General features: G+C 46.3%; 1 protein-coding gene across 1 annotated transcript; it reads right to left on the bottom strand.

The window, feature by feature from the left end:
• Positions 1-1,840: 1,840 nt before the first annotated feature.
• Positions 1,841-6,704, bottom strand: LOC150040685 (uncharacterized). Its single transcript, XM_090326126.1, has 2 exons — positions 6,570-6,704; positions 1,841-6,181 (listed from the first exon to the last, which is right to left on the bottom strand). The coding sequence occupies exon 2, from the start codon at positions 5,748-5,750 to the stop codon at positions 3,111-3,113; it is 2,640 nt and encodes an 879-aa protein (XP_090182252.1). The 5' UTR covers positions 5,751-6,181; positions 6,570-6,704; the 3' UTR covers positions 1,841-3,110.
• Between the last annotated feature and the right edge of the window lie 9,713 nt (positions 6,705-16,417).

Raw genomic sequence — 16,417 nt, 5'->3', positions numbered from 1 at the left:
ACCTGAGTTTTAGATGTGCATGTGGGTATGCAGATGTCCAAATCCAGACATGGGACTCTTGTTTGTAGGGATCATGTTCCTTGTCCCAACCAACCGGTAATCTAAAAGATTATGAACAGTATGTTTCCAGAACTGTACTCAATTCTGCCCAGCTCCCCCACCTCAGAAGAAATCCTTTTCTTACTCTTTTTTGACCACAGATTCTTCTCTAAAGCATATCTGTCTAAAAATATTTGATAATTAATTGGCTGCAAGGAAATGGGAATTACTGTTGAAGCTAAAACCACTTACAGAAGATATTGTGGATTCAACTATCTGTTACAGGTGGTTTCACTTAGTAACAATCTGTGTCTGGAGATTTCCATTGATCTGTAATCAGGAGAGCTCCCAGAAGATGCACAGAACACAACCAAGGCATGAATTGGGACCATGAGGAATGCTGGTCTCCAATTTACATGTCCCTTCCATTATAGGCAGGGCATTCCTGGCTAGAATAAGTTGACTTGTTCCTGTTCCAGATTAATAACAGGGGTTCTACTCCCTTCCAAGTCTCTCATTTCCTTTACTCAAATAATATCAAGAATATTTAGTTCCATTTCCTAATTGGATCTTGTTTGCAAGTAACAAGGGTGGTAGTTGAAAATTCCATATCTATGCCTTCATTGCTTTATAGTAAATCCCCTTACCAAGTAAAGACAAAGTAATTAGAATGAAGCTGTTCTTAGGTAAGGATTTGTTGGAGACTTGGACATTCTTGAAGACTAGCTCTGCAGGGAGCAGTTCCTATCTCTCAGGGGAATCACAGCCTCTGCCATATCTGGCAGCTCTTCTTCTGGGACTTCCTGCACCTCAAAGGAACTGACCCCTACTTGGTTCCCACATACTCAGATGTGACACTGTACTCAGCAGTTCATCAAGCCCCTTCGCTTTAAAAGCTGCTGTCAAATCATAAGGGCTGACTTGAATTTAGATTCCCTTTCTAGTGGTAAAATTCCTCCAGTGGGGGCCAGAAGCATAGCCTAGTGGTAGAGTGCCTGCCTCGCATGCACTGGCTTTGATTCCTCAGTACCACATACATAGAAAAAGCTGGAAGTGGCACTGCGGCTCAAGTAGAGTGCTAACCTTGAGCAAACAGTGCCCAAGTAGTGACCAGGCCCTGAGTTCAAGCACCATGACTGGCAGAAACAAAAAAAACCCTAGTGTAGCTGGGCACAGTATAATCCTAGCTACTCAGGAGGCTGAGATCTGAGGATTGTGGATCAAAGCCAGCCCAGGCAGGAGACTCATCTCCAAATAACCACCAGAAAAATGGAAGTGGCGCTGTGGCTCAAGGGGTAGGGCAGTAGCCCTGAGCTGAAGAGCTCAGGGACAATGCCCAGGCCCAGAGTTCAAGCTCCACAACCGATAAAAAAATAAAATTCTCCAATGTAACAAAAGAAACAAAACCTGGATTGGCCCAGGTTAAGTACCACTGCATGGGCCTGGGGAACAATACAGAGCCCAAGCCCCAAGGCTAACTACCAACCCTAAAGAAACAGCATGAAGCAGCAGATCTACCAGACAGGTGACTTAAGATAGGGTTTTCCAGGAGTTATGCTGGCCATTTTCTCTGTGGGTCAGCCTACCTCAGCCTCCCTACTGCTTAGGTTACAGGCCTGTGTCACCATGCCTTGCTACTGCTATCTTTTAATCCTTCAAATACAGCCATTTTTATCACAATGAATACTCCCATATATACTGCAGTGTAGTTCAGTGTTTGAATGTGTGCTTATTAACCCATAAAAGGCCCTGGGTGCAATCCCTAGCAGAAAGAAAAAAAAACTTTCAGTGTAACAACAAATAAAACCAACATTTAACATTTATTTGACAATCCATACATAGCAAAAAAATAAAACATGGAAAACAAATCTCAACTCTGGGCACAAGCAAAACCATTTGGGGGAGGAGCCAGGAATCAAGGGTCATCAGTTGCAGAAGCCTGGGTGATGGGGTGAAGAGGCTTCAAATATGCTCAGGGGAATGGTTCCTGGCTTAGAAAACCTTTGATGACCTATAGGTAACTATGAAATGAGGAGCCCATTCAGTATAGTGAGTAGATTTTTTGATGCTTTGGGGGTTCATGGAATACACTCAACAGAGGGCCACACTCAGGTGTGGAAGGGAAGGAGACCTGCTCCCTCCCTACATTTGGTCTCTGGTGAGGCTAGATTAAGGGGACGATGGTCAGGGAGAAGGCTCACCTGAGGCTAGCAGGGCTGAGTGGAGATCAAGCCCAGGCCACCTTTTCTGAGTGGCATGACGATTAAGGATGGAGCCTAGGGTAGACAGGACTGAAGATGGTGGGAGCCGGTGTTGTGGCAAAGCAAAATATAGCAAAACTCTGAAGGGCAGAGCCTGTCCTTCCATGGGGTCTCTGAAGGGCAAAGCATGTTCATTTGGCCTGGCTATGAAGTATAGGGCCTCCTGGTTTAGCTTGGCTATGGATGAAATCGTATGGTGGTTTGTTCTGGCTGTGTGGGTAGGACCCAGTGCCTTTGTGTAATTAGAGAGTGGTCTATCAGCAGAGGATTTTTCCACCCTATTTATACTTGGTGTTTTGCCTTGCTGTACAGCTAATCTGGCCAGGCTGGCTAGGGAGAGATGTTCTTGCTGAGGACTCTGAATGACGGGTCCTGATGTTCTTTCCTGGCTGCCAAAGCAAGGTTGGACTTAGCTAATTGGGACTGGGAGTTTGGGTTTGGTGGTGATTTGGACTTGGGCTGTGGAGAACTTGGACTGGGTGTGACATAAGTGGAAAGCACAAGATTTGGTGGTTTAGGATGATAGATCTTCCTTGGTTGAATGCCTGCCTCATGTAGGATTTGATGATTTTGCCTGACTGTAGAGGAGTACCTGTTGGGGTGATACAGCATTGCACAACAGGACATATCAAGGATGCAGGACATTGTTAAAGAATAAAATGATAGTTGGACATATTGCTGTGGGGAAGTGAACCAGTAGGGCACTGAAGTTGCAAAGATCAGCACCTAGTAAGGATAAATGTCTTGGCAGTGTGGTTGAACTGCTGATATACAACCTGCCAGACATTATGACGCATTGTCCAGGGACAATTAATGTGGCCTGAGGAGCCTCCGGACTACCCGCTTAGTACGACGGCGGTGGCGGCTAGCGCGGTGGCCTCCAGGCGAACCTGAGTCTGGCAATTCAGGCTGGTTGTGGCGACGGCGGCGGCGGCGACGGCGGCGACGGCGGCAGCGGACAGCAGCATGGTGGGATCCAGATGCACTGCCTCTGAGGACATGGCTTGGCAAGTTGGCTCGGTTGTGGAGATCAGCGCTTGCCTGGGTAGTATGGCTATGGTGCTGGCTATCATTATGGGACCCAGATGCACTGCTCCTGAGGACACACTCAGGCAACTCAGCCCCATTGCTGAGATTCATGCCTGCCTGAGTAGTACGGCGACGGCGGCGACGATGGCGGCGGCGGCGACGACGGCTACGGCCAAGGCCATCGCCTTGGGATCCAGAAGTATTGTCCACAAGGGCACAGGCTGACACATCGACCTGATTGTGGAGATCTGAGCCTGCCCTCATAGTAAGACCGCATTGGTAATTATGCTGAGAGCCAGATTCATTGCCCCTGAGGGCTTGGCCTGGCAAATTGAGCTGGTTATGGAGATCTGGGCCTGTCTCAGTAGTATGGCCACAAAAGCAATCACAGTGGGACCCAGATGCACTGCTCTTGCAGGTGTGGCCTTGTAAATCAGCCTGGTTATCGAGATCTGGGCCTGCCCCATTACTATGACTGCAATGGCCATCACAGGGAGACCCTGATACCCCACTATTGAGGGCAAGGCCTTGCAAATCAGCCTCATTAAGGAGATCCAGGCCTGTTTGACTAGTATTGCTCCAGCCATGGCTATAGCAGTGGCGATTGCGGCCACGGCCAGGGTAGCTATTACGGTGGGACCCAGGTGCATTGCTCTTGAGCACATAGCCTGGCAATTCAGCTCCAATGTGGTCTACTTGAGTGGTCTTGTTTAGGGCATAAGGACCTGCCATAGTAGTGCAGGACAAATCAGAACCTCTGTGGGTAGAATGGCAGAGGTAGTTGGGGTGGCAATAGTTGCCATAATCAGGGCCTTCCTGCTTAACTGAGCCATCAAATTCTGGGCCAAACCCTGATGCAGTGCCTTGGGGACAAAAGCCTGGCATCTCAGCTAGGCTGTATATATTCTGGCCATCTGAGATGAGATGGCTCTGGAAATCAGGTTGGGGCCCAATTGCAATGCTCCAGAAAACATCATCCGGCACTGTGACCTGGCATGGTAAATACCAACTTGACCAGGCAGTACCATAATAGACATCATGTTGGAACTCAGATGCACTGCTCTGGAGAACATAGCCTGGTAATACAGCCCATTGCTGGAGATCTGGACCTGACCAGGTATCGTGATAAGGCACATTAGGCTGAAACCCAGAAACATTATTTAGGAACACATGGTCTTCTTGAGTAGCCTGATTCAGAAGGCCAGGATCTACCCTGGTGGGGTCAAGGAGGAATCCTTGATCAGGGCATTCCTGGATGGCTTGGCTATGGATATCAGATCCTAATGCACCGCTCTGGAGAACAAGGCCTTGTTGACTGGCCTGGTTGTAGAAATCCAGGCCTGCTTGGGTAATATTGTCATAAAGATCAGTGCCTATCACAGTTGGATAATGGAAATCTAGAGTTGCATGCATGGCCTGGCCATAGAGATCAGGATCAAACTCTGATACATTGTTATGGAGACCTATGTCTGCCAACTGAGCAGAATTGTAGAGATAAGGATCGGACCACATATTATAGCTGAGGACATCAGGGTGGAACCCAGATGCACTGTTGTTAAAAATGAGGCCTTCTCCAGTTTCCTGGCTGCAAAGATCCTGATCTTGGGTAAACGGCATCTGGACATCAGGATCTGACAGATCAGCAAGGTAAGTGTCATCAGAAACTGCTTGAAAAGAGTCACAGAGGTTGCCTTGATCAAAGCCCTCCTGCTCAATTAGACTACAGATATCAGAGGCAGATGTTGATGTGCCCCTTCGGAGGCCTCGTTCCCGGCGTGGCAAAGGCTCCCAATCACAAAGATCTTGGACTGCAAGATCTGAGTGAGATTCAAACCACTGTCCATTAGCCTGATTGCACATATGTGCACCTGTCTGACTAGTGATGCCCAGATCAGAAACTGCCCAGGTGGAACAATTGTGAAGATCAGTACCTTGAGCAGATACATGACTTTGCAGAACAGAATCTGACACAGATTCATGCAAAAAGAAATCATCAGCTGGTGTGGCTGTTGGCATGGTGATACTGCCAAGAACAGGCTCTGCAAGGAATGCCTGTGTTCCTGTACAAACCACAGACTGGCTGCTGCTACAGGACTGAGATACAGGCAAAGGAGGACAGGGAGAAGGGGTGGGAGACCCAGGAAGCGGATGGGGCCCTGGAGGGTTTTCTGCCTGATCACTGTAGGACAGATTCCCACCAAGGTTGTCCTCAGGATTCTGTGTCTGCCTCCAATTCCAGCCCGGTAACCAAGTGTTCTTTGGGGGCTGCTCCACCCAGCCTTGGCTGTTCCCTGCAGCCCTCGAATGTCTACGGACTCTGTAAGGGCCCTGGCTTTTCTGGCCCTGATTAGACTGCATTTCCCAACCGTCCCTGGGGGGCAGCACCTCATCTTCGGAAAATGAAATGGCTGATGAAGCCATGGTACCTTGTTTGAGGCTTCAAAATTATGAAGTCCAACAGTCAGTCTACAGGCATGGTGCAGGTCTATGGCAGCCCCTCCACGTAGCTGAGGTGTCAGGGAGTCTATAAGCGGCAAGTTCTTAATCAGGAACAAGCAGAATAGCTGCCAGGGCACATTCAACGGGAGCCGTGTAGAGGCGGGTCTGTGAACTCGTTCGGCTTTCCGAGTAGCTATCTGAGACTGTTGCGGCAAGTTCTCAGTCACAAACAAAAAGTATGGCTTCCAGGGCACTTTTGGCAGGAGCTGTGTAGAGATGGAACGTGTGGACTCCTTCAGCCCTCTGCGTAGCCTCAAGTGCCAAGGAGTCTATTTATACCAGCAGGTTCTCAGTCCTGGACAAACAGCAAGGGGACCAGGACACCTTCAGCGAGAACCGCGTGGAGGCGGAGCCTGTGGAAGGGGCATCGTAAATAAAAACGCCTGAATCCCACCATCTCTCACTAGGAGCACATCACTTGTTACTACCAACGAACCCGAACGTTAGGATGGCGCGCGCACGCACTCCTTTTGTTGCTCACTGCGGCTCGTTCTGGCTTGCTCGCACATGCGCGTGCTAAATTGGTTGCGCGTTCTCTCTTAGATCCCCCCTCTCTCCCCTCCCCCCTCTCCCCTCCCTCTACCTCCCTCTCTCTGTCTCTCTGTCTCTCATCTCTCTCTGCCCTGCCCCTTCCTGCTTCTTGCCGCTTTTCCCACTTCTTTCCGCCCTTCTTGCTGCGCTTCCCACATACTGCTGCCTTTCCTGCGTCTTGCCGCCAAACGCTCCCTTCCCCTCTCCTACCTTTGTCCACATCTGCAGGAATCTGCCCAAATCAGACTGGATTTTTAGGCGGAATCTCTGAAAGAAGTCTGCCAAAGTCTTCCAGATGAATCTGAAGAGTCTGCTGGAGTTTTCCAGAGGAATTTTTACCAGGAGTTTTACGGAGAACTCTGCAGAGCATGCAGAGTCCGCCCGTGTCTCCCAAGGTCTGATGGGAATCTTTGGGCGGAGTCTGTTAAAGTCTGCAACAGTCTTACGAAGTGTGAGGGAAGTCTTTGGGCGGAATATGCCGAAATCTTCCGAAATCTGACGGGGCGGAATATGCCGAAATCTTCCGAAATCTTCCGAAATCTGATGGGGTCTTTGCAAGGAGTTTAATAGATTTTGCCAATGTTTTCCAAAGACTGATGAGAGTGGGAGGAGTTTGCTGATACCTGCCGAAGTCTGCCAAGGTTTGCAGAAGACTGATGGGGGTCTTAACTGACACTGATATATATATGCATGCATGCGTGTACACACACACACACACACATATACACACTGCTATACTGCCGAAATCTAAAGGAATCTTTTGGTGTAGTCTGCTGAAGTCTGATGGAGTCTTTGGGAAAAGTGTGACAAGGGAGGCTGGTGGAGCCTCATGATGACTAGGTTTGGAGTGAGTGTAGCGGAATCAGTGGTGGGTTTTGGCGTGGGCCACCTGTCTATTATCTGCCCTCCAAAGTCAACAGTAGGAATTTCCATAGCCTTAACAATAAGCACGAGAGAGTTCCAATAAAAGGTTTGGGGGTATACACATCTGTACGAACAGAGTCATAGCCCTCCAGACCAGCCTTGTCAGCCTCCAACCGTAGATCTCTTGAAAGATACTCTAAGATAGGAACAAACTATATCATCCACCTCTTCATGACCTCATGGGGAACAGATCTAGAACTTCATGACATATTCATATCATCTGCTATATACTTGAACCTTTTGGGTTTGTAAGATGTTTTTACTTTTAAAAAATCCTTCTATATACAAAGGAAACCATTTTTAATTCATTTTCCAAGGCTTTTTCAATGAAACTTTTCAACTCAAATAGCACTTAGAATAATGCCATAACTTTTAGACACATTTGTTTGTATCCAAATCTGATGAATTGCTTTGTGGTTTGTGTTTAAAACCACCCTCTTTCTTCTAGCCTGTCTCAAGGCACTTAACTGTGACTCCACCAACAGTTAGGCTGTAGGGGCAAAGCAGTTTGCTAGACTTCATCTCACATTACAGCTTTTATTAACATAGATTTTTTTTCTTTTTAACAAGCAGCACACTTGATAGCTAACTCCTTAACACAAGATTTATATTAGTTACAACTTAGTCAAAAAGCAAATCATTTTCACACCACAATGGCAGTTTTTACATATTGCAATGAGATTACTCTAGACATGTTTACACACCCGCACATACACACACTTGTGCAAAAAAATTTAAGGCACACTTAGTTTTTTTTAAAAAAATAAGAAAAAGAAAATCACCCATAGGTTTAGAACCATTAGTATAATGCTAAAACAGCAGGCAACACCAAACAAAATGTAAGATAAAAGTTAAGATTTACCCAACAACAAGCAGAAATTAACAGAATCTCCATACTTAAACGTTGATCAGAACAGAAAACTTTTAAACATTATAGCATATGAGAGTAAGTTTGGTGGAAGATTGGGGGTTATATAATAAACCCACCACATGAGACAGGAGTTTGGCCCAGTGGTAGAATGCTTGCCTAGCATGCACAAAGACTTGGGTTAAATTCCTTTGTTCCACATATATAGAAAAAGCTGGACATGGTACTGTGACTCATGTAGTAGAGCTCTAGCCTTGAGAAAGCCCAAGGACAGTTCTCAGGCCCTGAGTTCAATCCCCAGGACTGGCAAAAAATAACACCATGTGGCCTTTGTTTCTTTCTAGGCAGGTGTTAATCCCCAGGATTCACAGAGAGAATGGGGGCGGGGGGAGGTTCCATGTGGCCTACAGCAGCCTTTTACATGAGTTTTGCTTTAAGAGAGAAATTAAGAATCCAGATTTTGCAGGGAGTAGACTCAGGAAAGTAAACGACTAGTTTGTTTTAGGTATGCTATCTAACCACTCCCAGTATGAGATGCTTAGATCATAAAGACAGTTTTTACTTAGAGAATCTGAACCAGCTGCAAAGGGGAAGAATGTAGTTAATCTTAGCTAAGAATTTTAAGGTAGGAGGCTAGCCTAGAGAGGGAACCTAGAGAGGGGGTTTCCAGGAACCCCTTCTTAAGGGCACAAACAGGGGAAGCCGAATGTAGGTGTTTTTTCCACTTGCCTGAATGCTTATATATAGGTCTCATAAAATATCAGGGTTCAGTGTCCTATGACGGGCCATATGAACTCATTATCCAGTGAATATTGGGGCCAAATTTGCTTGCATAAGCACATAATTTTGTGAGGCTTAAGGTCAGACAGGAGTTTTTAAGAGTACAAATTATGTAAAAGACAACCTAGAGGAGAATCCTGAGGAATTTTAGGTGTGGCCCTTCCCTTGGTGAGTGCTGCAAATTGATGCTAGATCTTCCATGGGTGTCCCCAGAAGAACTTCGTTCAATGACTGAGGGAGCAAGCAGCAAGAGGGTCTTCACTTGGAATTGCTGGGTCCCAAACACACAGGGAAGCAACAAGAGGGGCCATCACCAAACAATTGTTTGATCCCTGGCCTATGGGTGGCAAGCAGCCTTGGCTTCCTGGAATGAACTGGTGTCCCTGGTGTCCCAAGCCCCGAACTCACCACTGAAGAGGGGATGAACCATCTGGTGTTGAAGGAAGAAAGGTGCTTAGTCAGAAGGAATTCACCTGGGTGGTTGTCTGGGTGGGCCTGAGCTTAGTACCAGGCCCCAATCAAAGCTCAGGTTCTCAAGAGGGGAAGAGCAAAACTCACTGGGGAGCCTAGATCAGAGTCACAGCACCAAGAAAGCACCATCCCAGAAAACCACATGGAAACAGATCATAGTCAGAGAAAGAGGTTTATTGTCAGCAGAGGAGCTGACAAAGCTATGTCTTTCACTCGAGAGAGAGTAACAGCACTTGTCTTTATCTAAAGTAGGTTTTTGTAATATAGAGGGGCTAAGGACTAGATTTCATAGAGAATGTGAGAGCAGAGTATTCCATTGTAGAAGGCCAAGATTTATGGCAGCTGCCCAAATAGTAGATAAGGGGGCCTACTGTTACCACTTATGGCTGTGACTAATTAAATTGAATTTTACTTCAAGGTGAGGAGGGAGCTGGTTATCAGCTGCCTGCACCAAAGGGACCCTTTGTTGGCCAATCTAGGAAAGGAGCATGTTAGGCTAGCAACTTCTCCCTGACTTATCACCTAAGGTACAAATCTATGGTGCTTAGGATGAAAAGGGATATTCTGCTTAAACTCATCAGCTATTATGTGGGAAGGAATATGCAGGAATATACAGGAATAAACTAAAATTGTACTTTAACTCATTTGCATTAGTCTCAAGTTTGCATTTAACTCATTTGTATTAGTCTCTAGTTTCTGCTATAATAAATATGCTATTGTGTACAGTTTTCTAGTTGGACTTTTTTGTGGGTCATGGGGCTTGAACTCGGCCTGGGCACAGTCCTTGAGCTCTTCAGCTCAAGGATACCATCCTACCCCTGGGCCTGGGCAGAGTTCCTGAGCTCTTCAGCACAAGGTTACTGCCCTACCCTCGAGCCAAGCCCCATTTCCCATGTTCTAGATGTTAGTTGGAGATAAGAGTCTCAGGTCCTTTTGTGCTTTGAACCTTGATCCTCAGATCTCAGCCTCCTGAGTAGCTAGGATTACAGGCGTGAGCCACGGCTTGGCTGGATTTTTTAAAATTTAACTTTAAGAAGTTGTACAGGGGTTTCAATATCACATGTCTGTTTATGAGCTGAATGCAAGTTGATTAATATCACTCCTTCCATTATACCCCTATTTATCCTAACCTCATCCATCCCTTCAAATTACATAATTCCATTTTACTTATGTAAATTTTATAGCATGCTCTATTTTTTCCACTCTTCCTGTCATCATTTATCTGCCTCCCTGTTTTGATAACTTGGTTATGGTCAATAATGCAGCAATAAATAGGTGTATGAAAGTGTCTTTGTTGTATCCTGAACGAGTTTAATATTTGTACACATTTCCTTTTTTTGTGTGGGTCATGGGGCTTGAACTTGGCCTGGGTGCTGTTCCAGAGATCTTCAGCTCAAGGCTACCGCCTTACCCTTGAGCCCAGCCCCAGTTCCCATTTTCTAGAAGTTAATTGGAGATAATATTCTCAGGTCCTTTTGTGACTGGGCTGGCTTTGAACCTTGATCCTCAGATCTCAGTCTCCTGAGTAACTAGGATTATATGTGTGAGCCACCATGCCTGGCCACATTTCTTTTCTTTTCCATCATAGAGCTTGAACTCTGGGCCTGGGAGCTATCTGTGAACTATTCAGCTTAAGTCTATCACTCTACTACTTTGAACTGCAGCACTACTTCCAGTTTTTTTTTGATGACACATTTCTAATCATTATTACAAAAGGTATTTTATGTGACTCAAAAACAGATAAGCAAATACAAGTAAACTAGCACTTAAATTCTAACAAAACCATATGTATGCACTGGACATCTTTATGTCTTATTAGGCCATTCATATTGGGTTCTGATTGTCAGTTTGGTTTTTCTTTTTCTTTTTTTTCCCCTTTTCTTTTTCCTTTTATTTATTTATTTGTTTGACTTTTCTTTTTTAGGTCCAAGATCCTCAAACTCAGTACCCAACACTTTGCTCATTGGCTAGTACTCTACCAACTGAACCACATTTAAACCTCTATTTATTTGTGTGTGGGGAGATGGGTTGTTTTTGTTGTTGTTGTTGTTTGCATATGCTTGTGTTGAGGCTTGATCTCAGATCCTGGACTGGTTTTTGAATCCTGATCTCAGCTACCACAGTAGGATTACATCAGAAAAGCTCAGAAACAGTGCCCATTAATGACCAAAAAAATCACATGGACTTTCCTGTTTGGGTTGGCTTCAATCCGTGATCTTCAGATCTCAGCCTCCTGAGTTGCTAGGATCATAGGCATGGGCCTCTAATACTTGGCATGAAGACTATCTAACAAACTCTATGATCTCAGGGTGAATAAAGGCTGAAAACAGTCCAGTGTTAAGTTCTTCCATGGTTTTCCCTACTTTTTTGTTTTATTTTTGTCTGTCGTGGGGCTTGAACACCGGGCCTGAGCTCTTCAGCTCAATGCTAGCACTCTACCACTTGAGTCACAGTACCACTTTTGGGGTTTTTTGGTGGTTAATTGGAGATAAGAGTCTTACAGTCTTTTAGTGCCCATGCTGGTTTTGAACCTGGATCCTCACATCTCAGCCTCCTGAGTAGGTAGGATTACAGGCATGAGCGACTGGCACCTGGCTGGTTTTCCCTACTTTTATGTGGTAGGATTTCTCTCAGATGTGCAATTTAGTGTGGAAATGAGTTTATGAATGTAAAACCCTGACAATTAGGAATATGGAAGGGGGAAGGAGGAGGTATGAGGGATGACAAATGATTATAGGAGTAAATATCACTGAAGTATGTTATATGCCATATGAAAATATCATAATAAAACTAATTCTTTTTATGCCTAATATTGTATTGAAGTCTACCCAGGAACTGGGAGCATGGCCTAGGTGTAGAGTGCTCACATAGCATGCACGAATCTCTGGGTTCAATTACTTGGTACCAGAAAAGGCTCAAGTGGTAGAGCCCTAGCATTGAGAAAGCCCAAGGAAAGTGCTCAGGCCCTGAGTACAGGCCCCAGTGTTGGCAAACACACACACACACACGAAAGAAAAAAAAGGAAAAAAATCTACCCATGTTGCACATTGGCTTTGACCATACAGTAAAACAAAGACACATTTCCACCAAAACTAGCTATAATACTCTATTTGGCCTGTTATATTTATATTACCAGATAATACAAATCAGGCTCCTTCCTAACTCAGATCTGGCCAATGCTCTCTGAGCTCACAATAAGGGAGGTTGCCCAGCACTCTAGCTGAGGCCCGAAAGCAGAGTTCAGTTCTTCATGTAGGCAGATGTGGGGCTATTGAAGACCTGTGATTATTGTATTTATCTGGATTTCTCCTAAGACACCCCATAATTCTTTTTGGTCCTTAAAAATTAAGATTTTTGAGCTGGCAATGGTTTCCCTCATTTGTAATAATTAGTACAAACCTTGGACTCTCCTAGCAGAGGATTACAGTAGCTCAAAACCTAGATACTGTTAGGTCTGACTGGAAGAAATGACTTTTTCCCTTGGCTGTCTCCCCTTGCACCCTGGAAATCCCAGCCCAGCACCTGTAACCCTGGCAACTGGCATGCCTGGGGGCAGTGGGAGGTCCCGAGTGAGGTATTTCCCCATCTTCTGAGGTCACAACAACTTCCACTGTGGTGATACCCCTCCCCATACATAATCTCTCACTTCCCACAATAAGCTCTCTTGCTCTCCCGACTCCATCTTGGGTGGCAGGAGTGTGCTCTTTCCTCACACAATAAACCCTCTTCTCCTGAACTGCGTGGAGTTTCCTTTCAGCAGACTTTACATTTGGTGCCTGATTTGGATGGGGGAGAGGGTCAGGAGTGGCTGGATCCCCTCTGTTTCTCAAGGGTCAATCCGCCTTCTGCCCCCCCCCCACCAGAGAAAGGAAACTCCATTCCCCCATTGTTGGCGGTTCATTCGCTACAATGTTTCCTATCTGCACCTGGTGAGTGACTCCTGCCTGCAGGCCTCTTTTCTGTCTCCTTTAACCCACCCCTGCCTAGAGCTCTCTCCCTGTGTCTAGTTCAAGACCCCCCACCCCCAATCTGTTCTAGTGAGATTGGATTCACACTCAACATCCTTATTGACTCTACCCAATTATGTCCTCACTGACTCCACCCCCTGACGTCCTCAATGACTCCACCCCCAGTCACCACTGACTCCACCCCTCCCTGGTATACTCAACGACTGGGCCCCCCCATGTCCTCACTAACTCTTCCCCTATCTCCTCACTGACCACCCCGCATCTTCACAGACTTCACTTCTTCTTAGCGTTTCTTATTACAATGGGGTCTCATCAGTCTCACCCAGGCCAGGACACCCCCTGGGTTATCTTTTATGCTCTTTAGATGTTCTTCTACTTAGAGATTCCATAAAGCCAAAACGGCTCATCGTGTCTGGCCAAAGTATAGGCTAGACAATTGGTCTCAATGGCCCCAAAATGGGACTTTGGATTATACTATTCTCAGGAATTTAGACAGTTTCTGTGGCGCAATGGTAAATGGCCAGAGGTTCTATATGTTCAGGCTTTCTTTGCTCTCCATGCTTGCCTTTCTCTCTATCAATCCTGTTCACTTTTCCCTAGCCTCCTGGCCAGGGGCAGTCTGTCCCTGCCAAATCACCTAAGAGCCTGGAGCCTCTTCCTAAACCTAAAGTGCCTGATCCCCTGCTCAACGTTGAAGACTCTGCTTCTCCTTCCCAAGCTGAACCTTTCCTTCCTTCCTTCTCCCGCTTCATCTTTTTCCTCACCTCCCAAAGCACACACCCAATCCTGCACTGGTGGCTCACAGCCTCCAGCAGCCCCCTTATTTTCTCTGTGAGAGGTGGCAGGGGCGGATGGAGTTTTTTGTGAACAGGCCCCCTTTTCAATGACCCATCTTTCCCAGATCAAGAAGCGACTGGGATCTTACTCCCAAGACCCTAATAATTATACCAAAGTGTTTAAATACCTTGTTCAGACTTATGACCTCACCTGGCATGACTTATATACAGTCCTGTCCTCTACCCTTACCTCTGAGGAAAAGGAAAGGGTTTGGGTTGCAGCCCAGGCAACATGCTGATGAAACCCACCGCCTAGACAATACTTTCCCAGTAGGGGCAACGGCTGTGCCCAGGGAAGAGCCCAAATGGAATTATGAAAATAATGCACCTGGAAGGGTTAGCAGAAACAGGGTGGTAACCTGCCTGGTAGCTGGCCTCCAGAAGGCAGCCCACCATGCAGTCAACTATGATAAACTAAAGGAGGTTACCAAGAGACCCACTGAAAACCCGGCCGAATTTCCTGATCACCTTACAGCGGCACTCCAGCGTTATAGTAAGCTGGACCCGGAGTCAATAGAAGGTATAGTGGTCCTTAATAGCCATTTCATTGCCCAATATTAAAAAAAAAGTTGAAAAAGGCTGAGGATGGCCCTCAACCCCCCCAAGGAGCTCTGGCTGGTGAGCATGGCCTTTAAGGTTTTTAACAACTGAGTGGAACAGAAAAAAGCTGATAAGGCTGCCCATAATAGGAAAAATTGCCAGCTCCTGGCTAATGCCATTCAGGCTCCTCAAAGAAGAAGCGCCCAATGCACACCACCCAGACCATGCATTAAGTGTAGCAAGGAAGGCCACTGGGCAAGAGCTTGCCCTACTCTACAACCACCCTCTGGACCCTGCCAAAGTGTGGGCAGCCGGGACACTGGGGAGTCGACTATCCCTCCTCGTCTCTACAAGGTGAGCCAGTCCCTCCCATACCCCCCACACATGGGGAAGAGCCCAACTTATCTGAGATGCTCAACTTAGCAACAGAAGTGTGATGGTGCCCTGGGCTGCTGGATCCCACAAGCATCACAGTGGAGGAGCTAGGTTATGTCTCCAGGTTGCAGGCAAGCTACTTGTATCCTTTCTTTTGGATATGGGAGCCAGTTATTCATTGTTACCTGAGTATTCCAGCCTGTCTTTCCCTCCCAGATCTCAGTGGTGGGTGTAGATGTCCTTCTTACTTGCTCTGTAACTACCCATGTAGAAATAACTTTCCTTTTTTACATTCCTTTCTAATCTTACTCCGCTATCCCAGATCCAAGGCTCCCTTATCCCCTTAAAGCCCTTTTCCTTCTCCCCCAATTTTGCCTGGGAACGAGTCTTTCTTAAGACCCTTAATCTGTCTGGATTACATCTTAAGTGGACAGGCCCTCCTCAGGTCCTGCTGACCGCTCCCACTGCAGTTTAGCTCAATGGACAGCCACAGTGGTTTCTTCTGTCAAGAATGAAAAAGGCTCCTGCTCTTGCCCCTTCTATGACTCCAAGGTGTCTCACATCCCTGAAGAAGATGGCACCCCTGCCTCTTAAGACTTCTTTTGAATTTCATCCAAGGACACATATGCACCTTCATTACCATGGAACTATTACTGCTCTTTCTTGATGGACAGCATCCCTGCCTCCTACCCTCAATGTCAACACCCCTTGTCAGCAGGAAGTAGCCAGAAAGAGTCGACGCCCCTTTACAACTATCAGAAGTCGGGAATGTTAGGTTTGACTGGAAGAAATGACTTCTTCCCTTGGCTCTTTCCCCCGCACCCTGGAAATCTCCGCCCAGCACCTGTAACCCTGGCAACTGGCATGCCTGGGTGCAGTGAGAGGTCCCCACTGAGGTATTTCCCCATCCTCTGAGGTCACAACCACTTCCACTGTGGCGATACCCCTCCCCCTACATAATCTCTCACTTCCCACAATAAGCTCTCTTGCTCGCCCGACTCCATCTTGGGTGGCAGGAGTCTGCTCTTTCCTCACACAATAAACTCTCTTCTCCTGAATTGTGTGTTGTTTCCTTTCGGCAGACTTTACAGATACATAAGGCCATATAGGATGAGGCTAAATGAAAGGCCCTTCAGGATATGGAAACAGCTATAAAATGTGTGATTGTTGTATTTAATGTACTATGTTATTTCTCATCTCTTTTGCTGTCCCTTGGTTATTCTCATATTGTTACAGTATCTTACCTTGTTATCTGGTATATTGTATATATGTTTATTTGTTTATTTTAAATAGGAA

The sequence above is a fragment of the Megascapheus bottae genome, chromosome X (genome assembly GCF_031878675.1).
Source record: "Megascapheus bottae isolate mThoBot1 chromosome X, mThoBot2.hap1, whole genome shotgun sequence".
In the NCBI taxonomy this organism is placed as follows: Eukaryota; Metazoa; Chordata; class Mammalia; order Rodentia; family Geomyidae; genus Megascapheus; species Megascapheus bottae.
This window is presented reverse-complemented; position numbering and strand designations above follow the sequence as displayed.

What these genes read in the sequence shown, in the direction of transcription:
- LOC150040685 (XM_090326126.1), bottom strand. Translation starts at nt 5,750, where the DNA reads ATGGCTTCATCAGCCATTTCATTTTCCGAAGATGAGGTGCTGCCCCCC.